This window comes from Ambystoma mexicanum, chromosome 2q (assembly GCF_040938575.1).
Source record: "Ambystoma mexicanum isolate Mex_15411 chromosome 2q, UKY_AmexF1_1, whole genome shotgun sequence".
Taxonomy (NCBI): Eukaryota; Metazoa; Chordata; class Amphibia; order Caudata; family Ambystomatidae; genus Ambystoma; species Ambystoma mexicanum.
The window spans coordinates 947,209,023-947,231,165 of NC_090924.1; the positions used below are offsets into that span (position 1 = coordinate 947,209,023).

At 42.3% G+C, this 22,143-nt stretch overlaps 1 protein-coding gene across 1 annotated transcript in view; it reads right to left on the minus strand.

Annotated features, from left to right (window-relative positions):
- Window positions 1–22,143, minus strand: part of DNAH11 (dynein axonemal heavy chain 11) — a 4,227,155-nt gene that overhangs the window by 2,640,086 nt on the left and 1,564,926 nt on the right. Inside the window, exon 21 of the mRNA XM_069648254.1 lies at window positions 7,884–8,042. Within this exon, the coding sequence (XP_069504355.1) occupies window positions 7,884–8,042 (159 nt within the window). The remainder of the gene's footprint in view (window positions 1–7,883; window positions 8,043–22,143) is intronic.

Sequence of the window (22,143 nt, forward strand, 5' to 3'; positions counted from 1 at the left end):
GAAAGGTCAGAATTTGCATTGATTGGAAAGAATCAAATCACAAAATTGTAGCTGAAAGGTTTCTCTTACCGAAAATAGATTAATTAATTTCAGAGATATCAGGAGCAAGATTGTTTTCTCTATTAGATTGTAAGTCGGCATAGCACCAGATCATATTACAACAACAATCATCTGTTTTGACCTTGTTTATAGCACATAAAGGAGTGTTGAAATGTGTGAGAATGCCATTTGGTTTGGTCCCTGCAGCCAGCACATTTAGAAAAATGATTCACAGGCTGTTGGAGGGACTACAGGGTGTAAAGTTCTATCAAGATGACATCCTAATATGTGGATGCAATAATGCAGACCATGACCATAGATTGTGTGAGGTGGTAGTGAGATTAGGAAATGCAGGACTCACTTTAACGTAGGAAAATGGGATTTTGGACAACAGAAGTTGATTACCTTGGATGGAGTTAAACCAATATTGAATAGTGTAAAAGACATATCAGATATGCCTATACCGAGAACAGGATGGGGGTTTCCTTGTTCCTTGGGTTGAAAGAGTATTACTCTAAATTTGTCAAAACAAGAAACCTGAGGAGACTTGCATGCAACAGAGTTCCATTTTGTTGGCCAAGAGTTTGTGAGAGTGAATTCTATGAGGTAAAGAGGGATATAACAAAAGCTCTAGTGTTGAAGGGGCACCCAGATTATTTGGGCACTGTGGTTTATACTGATGCCAGTGAGGCAGGTCCTTGATCTGTATTGGTACAAGAAGAAGATATGTCAGAGCACGCCATAGCATTTGCTTTAAGAATGTTGAGAGTTGCAGAGTCAGGGTATTCAGGTATTGAGCAGAAAGCATTGGCATGTTTTTGCCATTTTTTGCAAAATGTAAGGCATAGTTACGTGGACGATCATTTGTGATAGAGACAGATCATAAACCCTCAGTGGTGATATTTAATGAAAGGCTTATGGATGGACTGTCTAGGGGGATCACCAATTGTGTTGAATGCATGCAACAATTAGATTTTGTAGTGGAGCATATCTCTGCTAAGAATAATGTGGTGTCAGATAGTTATCTAGGAATCCGGTAACGGATGATGATCAGATAGAAAGTGATGTTATCAAAGAGGATATCAAGTATACCTTTACAATTGAGGGAAGTCTCTCAAAGCGTATTAGTCAATTGTTGTTGGAAAATGACGAATGTGGAAGAGTTTAAAAAGAAACTCAAGTGTTTTTTGGCCAAAATCAGAGAAGATGCTAGGAATTCTAGGAGACTATATATGTAGGAGACACATGCTAGTAGTACCAGAAAACATAAGAGATGTGTCAGTAAAGTTGGGACATAAAGGACACAAGGGCATGTCAAGAACCAAGGCGATAATACAAACAGACATGTGGTGGTCAAACACAGATAAGTTCACTGAGACAAGAGAGTGTGAAGAATTTAAAGACAGTGACAAAGTGTCGGAAACAAGAGTCCCTCCTATGGTCATACCCAAGATTACTGAGATTCAATGGGAAATGGTAGCTGCTGATTTACTGAGACCATTGCATTTTAAAGGGGCGAGAAGTATTCATATAATAGTTGTTATGGATTTTTTATCTAAGTGGTCTGAAATAGGTGTGCTGAGTGATATCACCGCAAAGAGTGTGTTACATGTTTTGGAAGTAGTATTTTGGGGGAAGGCATACCAACAAAACTCTTAAGTGATAATGGGCTTCGATTTATTGTTAGAGAATGTCAAGAGTTTTTTGGAAACAAGTGTCAAGACTTCATTATATCATCCCAAAAGCAACAGGCTTCTAGAGAGGTTTAATAGAAGCATCAGGAATTGCATAAGTATGTCATTCAAGTCTGGGCAGGATTGGGTCGGGGCTTTGATCAGGCAGATTTTCCAATATAGGATTAGACCCCATGTGACAACTAGGGTGTCACCTTTTGAAGTGTTACATGGGAGTGAACCCAACACCATGCTTTGTCCAGAATGGATGGGAAGGTTGAGAGTAATGATACCTGCTGTTGTTTGTATTACACAAAGAATTGAGGAAAAAGGAGAATCATCAAGAGCTAGGTATGACAATGCATTTTGTTGTAGAAAAGAAGCATTTTTGCTGGGTGGACAAGTTAAAGTGGAATTACCAAGGAGGGTGGGGACAGTTGAGTCGAGGAATTCCAGTAAGGGGATAGTGTAAAATGATCGTAACAATGCAGTGAGATTGGATGGAGATCAGTTGTGAAACAAAGAAAGAATAGTTAAAGTTGAGTACATACAAGTTCGAACACACCACATATTTAATTGTACATAAGGTATTCCAAGTAGTAATTCACCTTCAGCTCACCCTCAGAGTTTTCAGAAATGCCTTAAATAATGCTTATAGTTGAGCAAGCTTCCTCTATCTTATGTGACATATTAGCATCTGTACATAGTTCACTTCTACTTAAAATGTATATGCCATTGTGTTTTTTAGAAGGAAGGAGATGTGCTATATCTTACACTTTGATGAACAGCTTTCGAATGTAGAATGTTATGATGGAGATTCAGGATTGAGAACTTGACAGTTGGTCTGTTAGAAGGAGCCTTTCAATAAGAAAGGATTGTACCGCAACAGTTTAGAGTTATCACGATAAAGGTATTGTTACATCTCATCCAAGTGTAGTGGAGAATATTATCAAATACAATACCTCACTTTGTTAGGTCAGTGCTGCCTCTGAGGCACTATTCCCAGGAGACCTCCTAGGGGAAGTTTCTATGTCCTGGGGTAAGGTGTGATCCTTCCTGCAGAAGAATTAAACAGGCAGCATACTAGCTATTATTTCACATAGCAGTTCGGAAACAGGCACCCTAGACACAAATAAACATCAGTCCTGTCATAGCAAACCTACTGGCAGAGCTAATACTGGGGTGATAACAAGGTAATGTAATGTAAGTGGTCTTGTATAGTGCCTGCACTTGCCTGCTTCACTTGGCTCTGTAAGAGAAAAGGTGGTTCATAAGCAGGACAGTGGAAAAGGCAGTTAGTTATGATACCTAAGGTGTTGATGAGTGCAGGTTCGAAGTACCCGGTTCCTAAGTGCCAACTTTCTTTCTATGGAGCTGTTGGAGTTAACTAAGGAGTACATATCCAAAAGGCAGAACCCAAGACCTGATAGACTAGAGTGCTTTGGGATTGGTTAGGGGATGATGTGGGACAGTGTGACAGGGATACACAGGAGACCTTAGTTGTGGCTGAGTTAGTGTTGATATGCTAATGGCTAAGCCTGGGGTGGCCTTCTTTAGGGGTTTGTTTTTGTACTGTAAGGCGGTAGGCGACCTTGGACGGGAGTCGGCTAGACATGGAAAGGTAGGATTACACCTTACAAGGCAAAACAACCTGCAACTCTGCAGTCCTAGCCCTGGCCATTTTGCTGATAGGTCCCATGCCTCTGGCTCCCAATACCACCCCTTTCTCTCTCTTTCTGCCTCTGTCACAAAGATACATTGCACTCGCCGAGGAACAAAATGAGCATCTGTGAGTTGGCAGATGAGGGAAAGGGTTGATCTGGAAACTCAGAAATTACCATTACCTGCTAAGGCTAATGGAAAGTAAGAACCTATGGTTCATTTGAAGGGCACCATAATATTTGTAGAACTCAGTCACACATTTCACCTTTCCTTAGCATGTTGGTTAGCAGGCTGAGAGATGATTCAAACCTTATTCTAACATGCTGAGGTGCTACGCTGAGGGCCTGCTGATACTTCTGCCTAATAAGGTAGGTCCAGATGTTTGTTAGGCATTCATGAGTGGATTGGTCAGGGAAGAGGCAAAATCCCTGCTCCTTTTTCCCCTGTTGTCTCCGAAAAGCCTTGAACTCACCTCCCACAGTCCAAAATTAACCCCTTCCCTACTACCAACAGCCAAAAATTACGTATGTGGCACCAGGCCTTCGTTACAAGAGTTATGCTGCAATCCTGCGGGAGAGTCTTCACGATGAAAAGAGGAACAGAAAAAAATGGAATGTGGAGTGTGGCTGCAGAATTATGGGTCCTTAACAGTCATCATGCCATAACCTGGCATAGCTTATATTTACAAATGTACATGCCACCACAATGTCTTTAGTATACAATTATCAGAATTCAGATCAGAGATGCAGACCTTTGCTACCTTTGTTCCTAGAACTTTGTGTCCGAGCAGCTGTCAGGGATGCACAGGAGACCTCTGAACCGGCTCTGTGCCATCACAGAGTTTGTGCTATAGCTGTCAGGAGACTGGTTCTAGTAAGGCCCATGTGCAAACCAAAATGTTGGCAAGGGGCATTATGAAATCAGGGTCTGAATAGCAGAGCTTTTCAGAAACAGCATTTCTCACATCATTTTATGTTAGTTAAAATCTAAAAAGCTTGAGCTATCCTACCCTCACCAGGTAACATACTGTCATGGGAGCAGAGAAGGACTCAGCCATGATTTTTTCATTTCAGAATCGTGAATAAAGACTTTACAACACATATTTGCTTTTCCGCCATCATCCTGAAATGGTCAACTCTATATTGGTCAACTGGGAACTGTATTGCGGAGTACATAATGTGCTGGTCCATTTCACATATACTGCACGGCTTGTCAAGCTGACATTGTCTGTGGTACATTTGTGAGTACACCTGTGCATTAACTTGCAGGATTCATGAATGTCTGTGCCCTGTCCTCACTTGTTTTCCATGTGGCCATGTTGGCCTTTGTCTGCAATATGTGTGCAACTGATGTGCACTGGGAGTTATTACTCATGTAGGTAGGCTGCAGTATTCCCAGCCTGTCCCCATTATGAACTCAGTGTGCATTTCATCCACACATAAGCATGTGGTACAATTTCAGAACCTGTAAACCCAAACCCCAAATGCCATCAGTTGGCCTGCATGTGCTATGGGTCCTTATTTTTATGATTACTCATTCAGTGTACACTAAACATCTCTGTGCTATCCCAGGAGAGGGTGAATCTGGCCCTGTATCTAAAGATACAACCATGATGTCCAGGTATTTTTTGGTGGCTAACCACACCTACAGTATGCAATCAATGAACTCAACAAACACTGGAGCTCATTACGAGTTGCGGATATTGTGCAAACAGAATTACTGATACCGCCACTTGGTCAGGCAGGATTACCGCCTGAGGTACTACCTCCAGCAATAGTACTACCAGATTTCAAGTGGTGGTTTGGCAGTGTAATTCCCCATTTTACTGCCAGTATTACCCCCGTTTCGTAAGTGTCCTTCTTTAGGATTAGATGATTTTTTATCATTCTTGATTATTATTATTTCTGATGCTTGTAATTTTTTTAATGCAAAAATTGGATCTTCCATTTTATTGTCGAAGACCTTTTCCAATTTGTTTTAATCATGGCTCTGATTTGTTATAGTATTTATGCTATTCAATCACTCATAGATTTGTTTGATTGGTAATCTAAAAGGGCTTCTTTATGCTTATTTGGATGATTATTTAACCAAAGCTGTTGTATTATCCTATAGCTTTCAATTTTTGTATTTTTTGTTTGTTGTTGTTGTAAAACCTTTATTCGGCGCAGAGTCATAAAAAGTATACACAATTATAAAAGCAATTTCATGAAATATGCATTCTAGAACAATATTATAATTAGTTTATGCATACTTACAAAAGAAAAATGATTAAAAACATCTAGAATAGAGAAAACGGGTGTTGACAATCACATCAAAGAAACATCAGAACCCTGAAGTTCTAGGGGGGCAAATGCGAGGGGGAGAGATACTCGCAGCCCCAACATCTAGGCATTCCATTGTCAAACACGTGGACCCTCTTGGATTATATCCTAGTTTCCTGTACTCAAGTGTATCCTGATTTACTCTTTGGGCCTTAGTAGTTAAGCACAATGGATACATTTGGCTACTCTGTATACAGTTTCTACATCATCCGTTCGTCTACAGAGTTCCACGGCATCAGCGGTAGTATGTATTCCTGAAGTTCTCAAGAAGGGTTTAAGATAAAGCGCTCTCAAAACCTTGTCTGAGCAATATTTTTATTAATATATTAGCCTCTTCCTCACAAGACTAATGCTTACTGCTTTTCCTTTTGAGTTCCTAAACCTGTCTGAAAAAGAGGTTATTTTTGTCATGTATTGCATGATGGGTACCACAGCGGAGTAATGTGTTTTTAGCTGATTATGATGAGGCTTTGCCATTAGAGCTTCATGATGGTGATACATGGTAATATCCTAAAGTCTACTTGTGTGTTACTCATATAATGTCTTAGATTGAAAAAGCCATACGTTGGAGATACTACGGAAGAATAAACATGCTAAATGGGACAAAGGATAATCTACAACTCAGCTCATTTATGTGCCAACAATTAAACGCAATCTCCAGACATTTCACCTGTGGTAATCACCTCGCAGTACACAGCCTGGAAGAACTTTTTTAGACAATAACAGAATCGCCAGAATTGTCAAAGATTAGAACAGACCAAAGCTTCTTGAACACTTCCTTTGACGTCAGGGGGCTGGAGGGGTGGGTTTTGGGTCACTCAGCATGACAGGTGATTCAAGGCTTGCACGGGTGGAGTTTGTGACCAGTCCTGCAGCCACAGGCAATATGTTCTTTGGATAACTGAGGGACTGGTAGAAGGTATATGATTTATAGGATTTAATTGAGGCAAAGGTATAAAAAATGAAATAGGATACTTTGGATAATTACAAAAACAGTTTGCTGGCAGAAGATTCCTATTCAGTGACTGCAATTGCGCATATTTGTATGACTAGTATGTTTGTATGACTATTACGCTTGTATGACTATTACGTTTGTATGTCTATTACGAAGAAGGTGAACATCCCAGTGACCACCCTTCATGACATATAAACACAAGACTTTTGCAGTCAGTGACTACTCGACAGATTAAAACTACACAGTTAATTGGAGGTAGAATGCCACTCAGTGGCTGTAACAGTGTGTCTGTTTATTGTGACAAATAAGTTGGAGTGAATATTATGTAAGAGAAAAATTCCAGACTGTAAATGAAAAGGATCCTAGTGACTACATTGCGTGACATGCACCTGCATGTGACAATTGTTGTTGACTAGAGAGGAGAAATTTTCAGAGACTGTTGGAGGCAGGAGGTTATCATTCAGTGGATGTAACTGACTGTATCATCATATGTGACTCTATAGTTATGGTACGTTCAGCGGAGTGAGAGCAAGCTCATGTGAGATCAGAGAGTAACCCGCAAGACCTGCGAGAACTTGTGAGTCTGCTAAACACAGAACATGGTATTTGCATTGATTTGAGAGTTCTGTGAGGCAGACGTTAACCAAAGCTAGGTATTCTGGTGATATTCAGGAGTGCCTCTGAGTCTTGCGAGACCTGGTGACTCTGCTGATGACCAGATATTAGATTTGCATTGATTTCCGGGTTCTTCGAGGCAAGTGTATCTAGGCTTCATACACGGGTAGCGCGCTCCGTTCTTTATGTAAACGTTCAAAGAGACCCCTCAGAGATGAATGTCGACATGTTTAGCAGACAGCACACGGTCATACGTCCACCCCGAGCAAGACTTTTGAACAAGGAAAGTAGTTTTAAGATGTGTCACACTTATACTTGCTTTTCAGATATGTGGTGAATGATTAGTGTGGAATGCACTTGTACAGTGGCCGAGCTGCATTATAAACCACAACTCTCCGAGATAAAAGCACACTTAGAATGCGGTATTGGTTTTGTCTGTCTGGTATATCAGCTTTGGCATCTCGCTGTCTGCTTTGAAGTTGTATTCTTTATCCATTTGTGTTAGTTCACTCGCACTTGTTTTGTACCAGCCCTCACTAGGAACCGTCAGAAAGCTAAAACGGTGTAAATAGTACGCATTCCTTTAACGTGTCTGTTTAATTTAAGACATTGCCTTACCCTAACGTCTATGATGATATCCCACAGTCCCTTAAGCAGCTGTATTTCTTTCCGCCACTGCTTAGTTTGCTTGTGATCGGGAACAGCCACTTCAAAGAGGTGTGCAGATTCCTGCAGGGACAGCAATTCTCGCTCCAGTAGCACAAGTTGCTGGTTTGCCTGAGAGGAGTAAATAAAGCAAAGGCAGATCCTTTTAATTTCCAGGAGCATACATACGATTCAATGCATTTACAATATTTAAAAAAATCTACAAATCAAATTCACAGCGAAGAAAAACAGACATATTCACCTGTGCATGATATGCATACATCTTTGGAAACCTTTCAACCTGAAACGTCTTACGTTTGTAAAATATTACACCACAGTTGTTTTAATTGGAACGAGGCTTAACCACGGATACTTTTATTTTTAAGTTCAAATTTACCAGGCCAACGTGACAAGTCAGAGATAATGTTACATATATAGAGCAATTTTTCACACAAACACACTCAGAACATATACATTCAGTCAGAGAGATCGGCATGCGATCAATATTGCACCAGCAGGACACGTTTTTGAATCACAGAAAGCTGGAGAGAAAAAAAAGTACAACCCGCTACATACTGCACTACGAACCAGCATCATCTCTATTGGGAGGGGCAATGTAAACAAAAACAATATTGTTCCCTAATATTATAAATACGAACCCTTTCCCGTCTAATTATTACAAATTAAATGTATGCACTAAGCGAAAATAATCAAATGATGGTACTAAAATGGGTCACTTTGAAAGTAATCAGGACAGCTAGAGATACAGAAGTGCTTATCACCAATTTTTAACACCTGTATTCAGGATCTTCCTGAAAGTTTGTGATCTGTGATCCACAGAGCTTTCCCATCATATGTATTATATACACGAGTTGGTACGTCCAGGTTTGCTGATAATCTCGTGTTGTTTAGCTTCACTGCTATAGGTCTTCAAAGAAAATTAAATGCAAGCAACTTGAAAATTAATATGGAAAAGACCAAGATTATGGTCTTCAGCAAACATGATAATCATTTTAAATGTCAGTTGAGTAAACTACCTATCGAGGTTGTTTCTCAATATACATGTTTCGGATTAAAGATGGACACCTAACACGGGACCCCAGTATATCTTACTAACTAACACAAGCAAATAATGTTGAAGGATCATACATTTGGCAATTTATTGAACAATGACCAATACAGCAGAGTTGCAGCGGCAAACACGAATGACAAATATTGGGAGGATTAAGGCCAACCTCTAATAGAAACAATTCACATACATAAAGACAATGGGGTGCACAGGAGTGGATGCAGTACAACACCAGCAACATCTCCGTCCAACTACTGAAGCTCGGCTTACTGGTGCATGTGCATGACCGTCAACGCAGATAGGACCTGGAAATATATAATCAGGAAGAAATTGGGCCTCATTACAAGTGAGGTGGTAAGGGGTTAACGGGGTCAGTAAAGGTGCCAGTGCCGTTAACCCTGTACCGCCTCAATACGAGGTTCCCTCGCGGGACCCGCTCTGGACGTCTGGTCTGGAATGGTCTGGTATTTCCCCATTCCAGTAACCCAGACGGGTACCCGGAATGGGGGTAGCCATGCCTGAATAGCGGCATGGCTACCTCCGAGGTCATAATGACCTCAAGGGTCTTGTAGTAGTTTGTAGCAAAATATAAGGTCAACTTGCAAAAGAATATCTGCCCAGATGTTATTCAGGAAAATGCGCGACTAGAGAATTTGTGTGCAAGTCCATTGTACTTTGTTCAGCACAAGTATCAATCTAAGTACCCCACATTCTACTGATGCATTCTTACTGGGGACCAATACCAGTAAAAACAATAGTCTTCCTGCCATACCACAATGTAAGGATTGTTTTCATCCAAAGTAAATTAGCACATACCTTGGCCCAATTTGATCGGATTATATATGGTCACCAGTTCTTCCAAGCATTTCTAAATGAAGTTATCTGGAATAATCCATCATCTCACTTTAAGAACTATTTTTGTATTGATATTGAAAGGTTTTGAAGGAATGACAAGCTGAGCCCGGTAGTGGGCTTACCCTTAAAAACATTATGGACAGAGAGTAGACTCTGCAAGAGGCCAGACAGATTCCCTCTCTGGCAGCTTAAACTTGATTTTCAACTCATCTTAACATTGCAAACTTGATTCACTAATTTTTCCAATGTAATTTGTGAATCAGGTCTGGTATCTTGCCATGCACTCAACCCACCTGTAGCCAGGATTTCCAGTGGGTTTTCTTATAATTGACTTTGAGTAATGCATTGTCCCATAATAATGCCTCGGAGTGCTAGAGCAATCTTTCCCTCATTCACAGGCCATCTCCTCAAACCATACACTGCTATAAGTAGGCAACTTCCATCTGAAAGGGTTATCCAAGGTCAAACAGTGTCAGAATGGCTCGTTCTCAACATGAATCCACTTATGAAAATCACTGGAAGAGGGGTCGAACCTCAATTTACTTATATTTGTATTACCAAGCACAGTGGCTTTTCAGTCAGCTTGATAAAATAACTATCCAAGCCAAAATGGTGGTGCTGATAGAGTATGCCATTCCTATATCAAGCAAAGTGGCCTCTGGCTAACACAATAAGTACATATTTGAGAAAAGATCCTTAGGCCTGGATATGTGTCCCCCACTAGCACCAAACCAATTCCAACCATCTACAGCCACTATTAAGCTTTAAACTAGTAAACAATGTAAATTCTACTAGCATAAATTAGATAATTGGAAAGATATGTCTTGAGCAAATGATTTTGCAAAAAAATGATCAACATTGTCACACTGGAGGATGCATTAGAACTATGTGAGTAAAGTAAAATGTATGAAAGCACCACCCAACAAACATAAATCTCTAAGAATATACATCAATTAGATTGATAAAACCACCTGAGTCCGAAAGAAAATATACAATATATGTTTGTAGTAGTGCATTTGTTTGTTTTAGGACCACATCAAAGTGTAAAATGACCTACAGTATGGTGTTTGTAAATTACCTACAATAAATGATTTAGGTGGAGCAACGGCATGTCTAGAGTCAATATTGTATTTAAGATTTATTTCAATGCCCCCATACAAAACGGTAAACAGATCACTACATCTTCATAAACATTGATACAGAAATCACATATAAACAAATAAAATCCCCATTATTTAATTTAATTTGAGTCCATAGTCAAAGACTAAGGGGCCGATTCATGGAACCTGGCGCAGAAATGGTGCAAGGACCGTGCGTTGAGAGGGACCCTGGGTGAGCCATGGCTCAGAATAAATATTGCGCCCCACACAAGTAACAAGCTGCATGAGAAACACCCACTACCTGCCCCCACGCACACCAAAAATGCAAGCGGAAGGACTAACACAGTCCTCTGTGCCGCCTCTGGCCGAGCATCCAGTACCCCAGCGACATTGCGCACCTCACCTCAGAGAAAACATGTGCCCTCCCTTGCAAGTCCAAGCCGCACCCCAGCGAAATTGTGTGCTTCACCTCGCAATCCCAGGCCGCACCCCAGAGAAAATGCATGCCCTCCCTCGTAAGCCCAGGCCGCACCCCAGCAAAATCGCATGACTCGCCTCGCAATCCCAGGCTGCACCCCAGAGAAAACGTGTGCCGTCCCTTGCAAGCCCAGCTGCACCCCTGCAAAATTGCATGCCCTCCCTCGCAAGCACAGGCTGCACCCCTGCAAAATCGTATGCCCTCCTTTGCAAGCCCAGGCCACACCCCAACCATAAGGCAGGCCGTCCATACCTCTGTACAGCCCTTACAAAAACATGAGTTCCCCCTACACCCTTGGCACCCATCCTGTCCACATAAGCCCCTACTGCACATCAACCACTGTAGTCCAGACACCACCCCCAGCCCCCCTCACCTCACACAGGCAGCCACCTCCAGACTGGACAACCCCACAGGCAGCACCCTCCAGACTGGACAAACATCACAGGTGGCCCCCTCCAGACTGGACACCACCCCCAGCACCCCTCACCTGTGACACCACCCACAGGCAGCCCCCTCCAGACTGGACATCCCCCATAGGCAGGCCCCTCCAGACTTTACAACACCTACAGGCAGCTCCCTCCAGACTTGACACCACCCCCAGCACCCCTCTCAGGCAGCCCCCTCCAGACTGGACACTCCCCAGAGGCAGCCCCTCCAGACTGGACAACATCCACAGGCATCCCCCTCCAGACTGGACATCACCCCCCAGGCCTCCTCACCTGTGAGGAACTGTTCACATCCTCAATTCAAAATCCATTGCTGCCCATATCCTCCTTGATCTCTCTTCTGCATTTAACTCAGTGAACCATTCCATCCTCATTAAAAAAAAAAACATGATACACTTGGTATCTCAGAGTGGGCACTGGACTGGCTTAGCTCATTCCTAACCAACCATTCCTCCAAAACCATTATTTTCCCTTTCACCTCCCCTACTTCCACCTCCACCAGTAGCGTACAACCAGGGCTCCATTCTTTTGACCTGCCTCTTTAACATATACATATCCTTCTGGAAAACGTCATTGCCTCTTTCTCCCCCAAATTCCAGTGCTATGCTGATGACACACAACTCTTCTTAAAAAGTCCTACTGATGCCCTTGCACCTTCCTTGCATCCCTGACTATCTCTCTGCCATCCAGGCGTGGTGCTCTACAAATGACCTCTGATTCTATGCCAGCAAAACCGAGAGTCTCCCTATTGGATCCCCTGCATTCCACTTCTTCCCTTAACTCTGGCCTTCCTCCATGGTCTACCACCCTGCCCACTTCTCTGGAGCCTGGAATCTTGGAGTCATCTTCAACCCTTTCCGTCATCCCTCATATTCATGACATTGTCACCAATCCCACTTTCAGCTATTCCTTCTCAAAGTGACTGTACCCTTCCACACCTTCTCCCAGAGACTCAAAGTTAACCATGCTCTGGTTCTCTGCAGGCTAGACTACTGCAACAGCCTCCTCTTTAATCTTCCTTTGTCCAACCTGCAACCTCTCCAGCTTAACTACAAAAGGGCAGCAAGACCTATCCTTGGCCTCAGGCCCACGGACTGCATCTCTCCTGCCCTACAAAGCCTTCACTGGCTCACGGTCTCTGCATGGATTAAATTCAAATTCATCTGTATCATCCACAAGGCTATCTGGGGCCAGGGACCACTCTATCGTCAATGCTTCCTGATCAAATACTCCCCTTCTAGACTCCTGGCTTGCTCTGGAACCAACTCCCTGCATGTGAAGCAGTTTGCTAAACAGAGAGCTGGTGGTCGATCAGTTTCCTTGGCGGGCTGCCTTCTGTGTAATAGCTTCCCTCTCCCTCTGCGTCTTGAACAGAACCTCCTTAAGTTTCCAAAAATGCGGAAGACCTTTGTCTTCACCTCTCTTCCCTGCAAATCATACAGTAGCGTGACTGATGTGCAGGGCCCTTATGTATCCCTGGGGTCCTGACCCCCGACATCTCTCATCCAAGCCACTGTCTATATACTGCAATTGCTCAGGCTCAGCCTCACCACAGGAGGTTGGATATATGTTTTTCATTTCTTTTCTTAGCACTTCACCAGTGCACTTCTCTATGTGGACCTCTGCACTTTTTAGCTTACCCGCCTCCCCTCTACACTTGCATGTTCTGAACACTCACAAGGCATGGAATATTTGTATCCCCTCCTGTTGCCCTGTGTTTTTGTGCATTGAAACACTTTTGATAATTGCATAAGCGCCTAACAAGTGAACAATACATAAATGAATAAATAAATGTGCTCCCAGGACTGTGTTCACTGCACTGTAACAATACTACGCAGCTGATGGCATGCCTCGTCATGTCATTGTTAGTCTTCCAGGGGTGTCCCTGCTTTTTTGTGTACTCAATTATCTGCATATTGATTTACTTAATTTTATTTGATTTATTTACATTTGTAGAGCTTGCATAACCTGGTGGTATGTGAGCGCTTGTTACTGTACATAGGTGAAACAGTCAACTGGCATATTGCGTGATATATGGATCAGTGGGCATAATTCAATATCACAATGACCAAGAGGATGCAGCTTGATGGAGTGAAGCTACATGTCTTGTGTAAAGAGCCAGGTTTTCAGTTTTTTGCTGAATGAGTATAGCTAATGGTCAGATCCGAGTGAGAGGGGTGAGGCATGTTGTTGTTTGGCCGCCAGTACTGGGAAGCTGCAGCTGTCTGCTTTAGCTCATTTCAATTTAGACATGGTGAGGAGGTGGGAGGTGATGGCTCAGGTGGGTCTCTCAGAGTTGGGTTTGATAATTTTGTTGATGAGGTATTTCAGGGCTGTGTTAGGGATGTACTTGTGTGTGATGGAGAGGGTCTTAAATTTGATGCAGTTTAATGGGTAGCCAATGAGCATTGCATTTAGCATCAGAGATATTTTACTTTTTTGGGATATTCAGTGCTGCTCTTAGGGCATTCTTCTGAATGATTTGTTTAGTTGTGATATCTTCTCATTTTCATGCAGCATGTTGACTGATGCGTGCATTGTGTATGTGCCATCGGCTAGTGAATGGTGATATGTGACATGCACATTTGCTGCATATCATTGAGGTGGACAGGCAGTGTGGGTGATGTTCTGGTTTGTCAGTGTGTGTGTTTTGTGTGTTTGATTTGTATGCAGTTTGCAGGTGTTGCTGCATGTGTGCTGGGACACATGTTGATGGTTGTCTTGTGAGTTGTTGTTTGCATGTGTTGTATGTCACTGAGGTTTTTTTTAACACAAATTTGATAAAATATTTTTATTGTGAAAAAAGAGCATGGTTGAATACAGTGTTAAGAAAAAAGCAACATATATAAATGTCAGTCCTTACCAGTGATGTGGAAATAAGGGAGGGGTAAGCAGTTTACACTTTTGTTTTTCATGTCACTGTGGGGTGCCCATGGATCTTGAATTATTGGGTGCATTGATGTGTTAACTGCACTCAGTTTCATTTTGTTCATTGTCTGCAGATCCTTCCATCAGGGAATGATTGCTATTTCATGGGATGAAATTTGAATGGTGACTACATGCCAAGGGGACAGGTAAAATGTGCATTTATCTTGATCGTTATGGATTGGCTACTTTTGTTGATGCTTCGTTTGGATGTAGTAATTCTGGTGGGTCACACTCTATGACAATTGTCTATTACGTCTTGTTAATATTTATTTTGTGGGTGGGGTTTTTTGTGGTCATGTTGACATGTTGAGTAACTTATGTGTAATACTGCACTGATTTTCTGCACCACCCCCATAGGGACTTGTTTATGGGTATCATGCACATTGTAGGACACGTGTGCATCATTTTGAAATTGTGCTTGTTTTATTTTGTGGCCATGTAAATATTTGAGGACATGTATGGCTCGCAACTCAGACATCATGTTTCAGGATGTATCGATGCTTACACATTTGACAGGTATGTTAGTTAGTCAGATCTGCCAGAGCACCAGGGGATCACTACTTACATATGGGATGGTTTTCGTGGCAAAGAGGTGATTTAATTAAATGGTTGGCATGGCGGTAGAGGTGTCATTACTCTTCAATGTGTTTCTTTTGGAAACACTAAAAGAAATGTCTTTTTAGTTCTAAGGGATGCACACAAATTTGAAATTCCAAGGGTACATTCTCAGGGTGGTTTTGTGGGCACAGTGGATTGGCACATCATCATTGAATGGCATCTGGGATTTGGCAGGATTGTGGGCACTCCACAGGGGAAGGATTTTATGTGAAATAAGATTGCACCCAGTCAATGACAAAATCTCCCTATGTTCATGGAATACACAGGGATAGAGTCATCTGTTTAAAGAACAAACCCACGATTTATCACAATATGATATTATCTGCTTTCAAGAAATGTGGATTTCAGCTCAACCGATCTGCAATGGGTATACCACTCTGATGAAAACCAGAGTAGGGCAGCTACCCGCAGGCCTACTCACTCTCATAAAAACGGGGAGAAATCTAACCGTTGTCCAAATGACGAATATCAATGAATGGATACAAATTACTGTATTGAAACTTGATAGGGCTGTGGAGCTCAATAAATGTCAACTGCTCAGCATAATTAACAACTACTGGCACCTCTAGATCGACGATAGACTACATCTTCATTCGGCAACAGATTCAATCAAGACTTCTTTGAGTCTGTAACATTAAGTCAGAGAACAGTGACCACGTTATCCTGACAATAATGTGGCAAATGCACAATCCCCTTAAGGAAAAAATACATCTTCCCGAATTGACAGTGAACAGTGGTCTAAATAGACTAAAAATCAATCATAATGACCTTGTTAAACTATCAGTACTCACAAACAGCAATTCTATGAATGACGCACAAATATTTAACTACGCAAAGGTGCTTAATACCTTCAAACTACAAGGAAAAGACAGCACTTTGAAGTCTCAGCATTATCATCACGCCTATTCTACAATCATTGCAAATAAAAAAAAAAGAACTAAGATACGCCATAAAGCAACTACGCCGAGTTTCCCAAATAAGCCTTGAAAATATACAAATACTTAAACAGCAGCACAAAAATTGGATGAAATTCAACAGAGCCTTACAAAGCCAAAATGATGCAGAGAAAGATGTTACAAGCCCTTAACAAAGGAAACACCAGGGAACTGTGGAGACTGCTGAATCCGCAAACAGTCTCTGAGCAAAAAATGATAACGGGCGTGGATGAACAGGGATGGAAGTCACATTTCACGCAGCTCTATAACACTAGTAGCAGAGATGATACTCTGTGCCCGGATAATCAAGTAAACTGGGGTTTTAATTGGGAAAATGAAGACATCATGAAGGCGATCAATAGACTCAATCTCTCCTGTGCTCCGGGACCTGACGGCCTCACTAATGAAACCATCAAAGCAAATAAACTCATATGGACAGACATTTGCTCCGAAATCTTCAGAGCAATCGCCAACACTAACATCATTCTACCATCCTGGCAAAAAGCATTTATGATACCTATCTTTAAAAAAGGTGACAGAAAAGACCCCAGCAACTACAGACCCATTGCTCTGTTAGTCCCTTTAGGAAAGTTATTTGCCAACATTCTCCTTGGAAAACTAAACAGCTGGGTGAATCAAAATCATATTTATGCAACAAGACAAACAGGGTTTGTGAAGCACGTAGGCACAAATGTCAACCCCCTTCTACTAGACCTCCTGAAGCACGAAGCCATCAACATACTGATGATATTTATGTTTCTCTTGAGCCCCCCTGGCCTCCCACGCATTTGACCTAGTTAACAGAAATCATCCTTGGTCAAAACTGCATCGATGGGGATGTCCAGATAACATATTGCAGCCAATAAAACAACTCTACAGCAATATATCAGTTAGAGTATGTCTATTGAAAAACGGGACAGTCTCCGATGGCATATTAACATCAAACGGCCTTAAGCAAGTCTGCCCTTTAGACGCTACATTATTCAACCTCTTTACAGCTGATTACGAAAGAGAGACTCACACTCCACAAACAAATCCACCAAACCTTAATGCAAATGCCTCCCATGCCACATGCATGCAGATGACATTGTTCTATGCTCACAAATCCTGAGGGGTCTGCAAACTGCTCTCACAAATCTGGAAACTTATATGGACGTAAACCGGCTCGAAATAAATATTCAAAAGTCGGCAGTCATGATGTTAGCTCCATCACTCATCAAAAGACGCCCACTGAAGTTAATGCGTCTGAAAGATCAAATACTGTCCCAAGTAACTACCATGAAATACCTAGGGATATGGCTGAATCAATCCCTGACAGAGCAAATTTGGAGTAATCATCTCGTCACTAAAACTCTCTCATTAGCCCGCCAAGATCGGTATCTACATCAGAAATACAGGACATTTTCATTACAGCCTATCATCTTGTTGTATCGCCAAAAAGTAGTAGTGTTTATTTTATATGAAAGTGAATCGATGATCAACATTGACGGATGAATATGGCTACGCCTCGAGGGCCTGTTTTGGAGAAAGGTAGTGACACTACCACAGTCGCTTCCCATGGTCCGGTTGAGATATGAACTGGCACTGCAATCTCTGAACTCATTGCATACATGGAAAAAACTAGATCTGTACAGAAAAGTAACAACAGACCTACACATACCTGCATTAAAATGTGTAAAAAAAATATATATCTTCCCAAGCCTTTGCTTTAATCACATGGAGGAAACACATGGAGGAAATCAGAAATAAAGCTGACATCTTAGAAGAAATGCTTCACCAGCAACCAGGAAAAGCAAAACAAAAACGTACTGAAAACGACTGGATAGAGACAATTCAGAAAAAAAGCAAATACAAACTAAATTAGGATTGCAAATTCGACATGTTCCGAGTCAATCACCCTCCAAGTTATCTTCAACGGTTCCCATCAGCGAAAGCGAGAGACACTTTCTTACGCTTCAACTAAATCTGCTTCCAACACGACAATTGATGTCTAATAGGATACAGATACCAAAAGAAAAGGCGTATTGCCGTTTCTGCAAGCAAGTGTCTGAGCTTGAAACACTGAAACATATCATCATTGACTGCCCCCCCCTGTCAGATAGAAAGCTGTGTGTAAGAGACATGTATCTGACGTCAACGCAACAACTTGAACCCGAAGATCACAGGGCAAAGTTTCTTCAAGGGGCCACTAGAAAGGAAATGTTCGCGATTGTACACTTTTTAACTGTAATCTTTCAAGAAACTTTCACAGACTAATGGTATCTCAATCTGAGGAGACAATCCTTTGAAAGATGAATGCACAATATGATTTTCTTAAAGATGCCCAGACGAATGGTGAAAGTTTTAAAGAACAAACCATACCACCAAAAAAATTAAAAATACTATTTAAAAAAAGATTGCACAAGCTGGGTATGTGCAGCCTCTTCACGTGCCCTTTGCCCAGCCATAGGCAAGCGGTGTGCCTGTGGGTGTGGATGGGATGCCACCACCATGTCCACCGGGACACCACGCTGTGTTGCAACATTGTGCAGGACACATGCTGCCACTATGATCCTGCAGACTACTGGTGGTGCATATAGAAACACACCACGAGAGTGGTCAAGGGAGTGGAAACGTGACTTGAGCACTCTGAATGTGCACTCCACTATGCCCCGAGTTGCAATATGTGCAGTGTTGTACCTTACCTGCGCAGGTGTGTTGGAGTTGCATATGGGCGTCATCATGTATGTGCTCTGAGGGTAGGCACTGTCTCCTGCAGAGGGTGAGAATGGTTGTCATTGTGATTTGTTGACATTATCTATTGGTCTGTGTGCAACATGCATGCACGTGCATGTCCATTCATACTCACCAATGAGCCATGTGCTGCCATGCTTCTCAGCTTTCAGGGTCCGGTGTAGAGGAGACAGCCTGAAAATATAACTATCATGGGTGCTGCCAGGATAGTTAGCATACACTTCAGTAATGATGCCCTTGGCATCACACACAACCTGAACATTGTTAGAGTGCTCTGTTGCTCGAGATGGACGTAGAGTATCATGTGTGCAATCAATGGTACCAAGCACTTTTGGGAAGTGCACCACCCCATAAAACTAATGGACCTCTGCTTGCCTTTATGCCAGTGTTCTGGGCATATAGATATGCTGGTGGACAGAAAGACGTGCAGTTATGATAGCCAACACCTGGTGTAAGCAGCGTGACTGCGAGGCCTGGGAGATGCACCGACTATGGCGGTGGTCCGCTGAAATGAGCCAGTAGCCAAAAAATGCAGAACATGGATCACATTTTGCAAGGGGCTCAGTGCTTGGGAGAACATGGTGGGTGATGTGAGGTGATCTTCCACTCTGTGGCCAGGTCTAGAATGATATAGGGGGTAACCTATACCTGCCATAGACCTGGTCGTCAGGCATCCCAAAAAGACTGGTCCTTGGGTGGAATATCCGGGCCCTTGCCATCCTCCTCCTCCTGCAATGTCCCAGGATGACTGCTGCAACAAATGCTGCACTCATTGTGGCTGTATATGTGCATTTGTTGATTGCGTTATTTATGCATTTGTTAGTGTGCGCATTGATGTTTATGCCTATCGCGTGGCATAGATGTTTCTGGATTTGGGCATGATTTTTCGCACGCCGGAGTTCCCTGTTCGTTTCCATGAATACGGTTGTTTTGTATGCGTATGGGCAGTGCGATTGTTTGACGGTAGAATGTCCCTCGTGAAGCCCACATTTTTGCTTGTTCTTCCTCATTCCATGTGCTCCGCCCCCTTTGTAGGTGGCTGCGCTGGCCTAGCCAGTCCTTTCCATGGAGTCTTGCGCAAGGCGTTTATCGGCTCGCACTGATGTGTTTGACTGGGGCAGCTTCCTCGCAAGTCCAGGGTATGCCCCATGCATTGTGTTCCATGAATCGACGAACGGCAAAATTGCGTGCAAGTCCGCTTTTTTCAGCGCAGATTATTCCATGAATCAAGCCCTAAAACTCACCATTTCGAATTTCCATTAAATATTTGTCTGAACCAAGACTGTTAAAAGACCACAGTGACAAAATATCACAAATGCTATCTATCATTCTAAAAATACAGAACTTAATATTTTGCTGTTAACCTTGAGATGAATGCTCTAAATAATATACTATACGTTCATATAAGATATATTAGTACCCGGCGAGAGTCAACCAGAATGTAAAACACATTCTGATTGTCTCTCGGCCGGTCGACATTGGCCATTGTTCCCTGTGGGGGCACGGAGCCCCTCAGCCAATGAGGAGGCTCGAAGAATGGCTCTCCCCCCGAGCCTCCACACGGCTGAGAAGTTGGCACTTACCTACTGATTTCTCCTTTTACAGGAGCAAACGCGCTGGGAACACTTTTGTTCCCAGCACATCTGCTCCCGAAGGCCGCCATGTCCCGAATCGCTGCAGCATTTCGGGACAGAAAAAAAATGCTTTTAGTACACCGGTCTTGCAGGCCGGGGTACTAATAGCAATATGCCCCTCGCAGCGGGGGCATTACCAAGTCCGGTAATGCCCCAGGGCCTTTGTTAAGGACCTCGCTTCGCTCGTGCCTATTTCTATGAGCCCTAGGGCATTACCTGACTCAGTAATGCCCCCGCCGCTCAGGGCATATTGCTTAATCATGGTGAAAGTTAAAAACTAAAATATGCAACATATCGCATCAGGTCTTAATAAGATTGAACTAGCTTTGATTGTGTTTTCAAAGCTGCGTTTAGAAAAGTGTAAACCTGATGTTGTGTAAATGGGGCTGACAGGAAGTACAGTTTCCTTTTAGCATCCTTACAACATGCAGATTGATAGACCTCAAAAGTAGAATAAGCCACTTTCTTCTCAGGATACTATATCACGGACGGAGGAAAAGGATGTGAGCCCTTGATTCTTGGTAGCCCTTACCACAGAGACTCCCTACTTCATCATTGGCTTTTGTCAATGCCCATGTAGCTTTCATACTGTTTAGTGGCAGCTGGTTTAGGAGTAGTCTATTGAGATTTACTCAGTCATTGGTGACTGGAATACCATATATATATGCAAAGCATTAGTAATGTTTCTTGTCATAACCAGATAGCCTTTGGCAAAGCTCTTGAAGAGATTTGCCACCCAGCGCTCACTTATCCTAAATGCTGTTACACTGTCCTTGATGCCATTTTCTTTTTGTGGATCATTTTCATTTAGGGCTGAAATCTACCCCTTGTTCTAAAAATAGTAAATCTTTCTTCCATATATTTAAGCCATACAATGTTTTTGAGACAAGTGGCTGGACCGAGGCTCCCTGACCAGGGTATTTCAGAGGAAATCTAACTCTATGGTCCAGATCTTTACCCACGTTTTAGGGGCACTTACCAAGATCAAGTAATTCATAAAAAAGGACATATGATTCACAGTGCATAATTACATTTTTAGTTGGTTTAGCAATTCCCAATAAGTGTTATAAAGAGGTTTTCAACTGGATTTTGTTCCCAAGTATCATGAACACCTCAAACGGTGCCCACATAGGTTACTTGAGATATAACCTTTGAATTATATATTGTAATGGTTGCTCTGAAGGATGAATATCCACATATCAATTGGACCAAGTCAGGTACTACTCCTGAGATGTACCCTATTCAGTGTTTTCACACATAAAAAACTCAGGAAATGCAATCAGACAAAAATATAAAAAAAAACAATGGTTTTAATAAGTAAGCCCTTGGTTGGATTCTTTGAGGTCCTTGGAGCTGCCTGTCCCCAGTTATGTGTCGATGTATCATGCACATACGTGTGGTATGCTATGGCGAGAAAGAAATGCCCAATCACTGAAG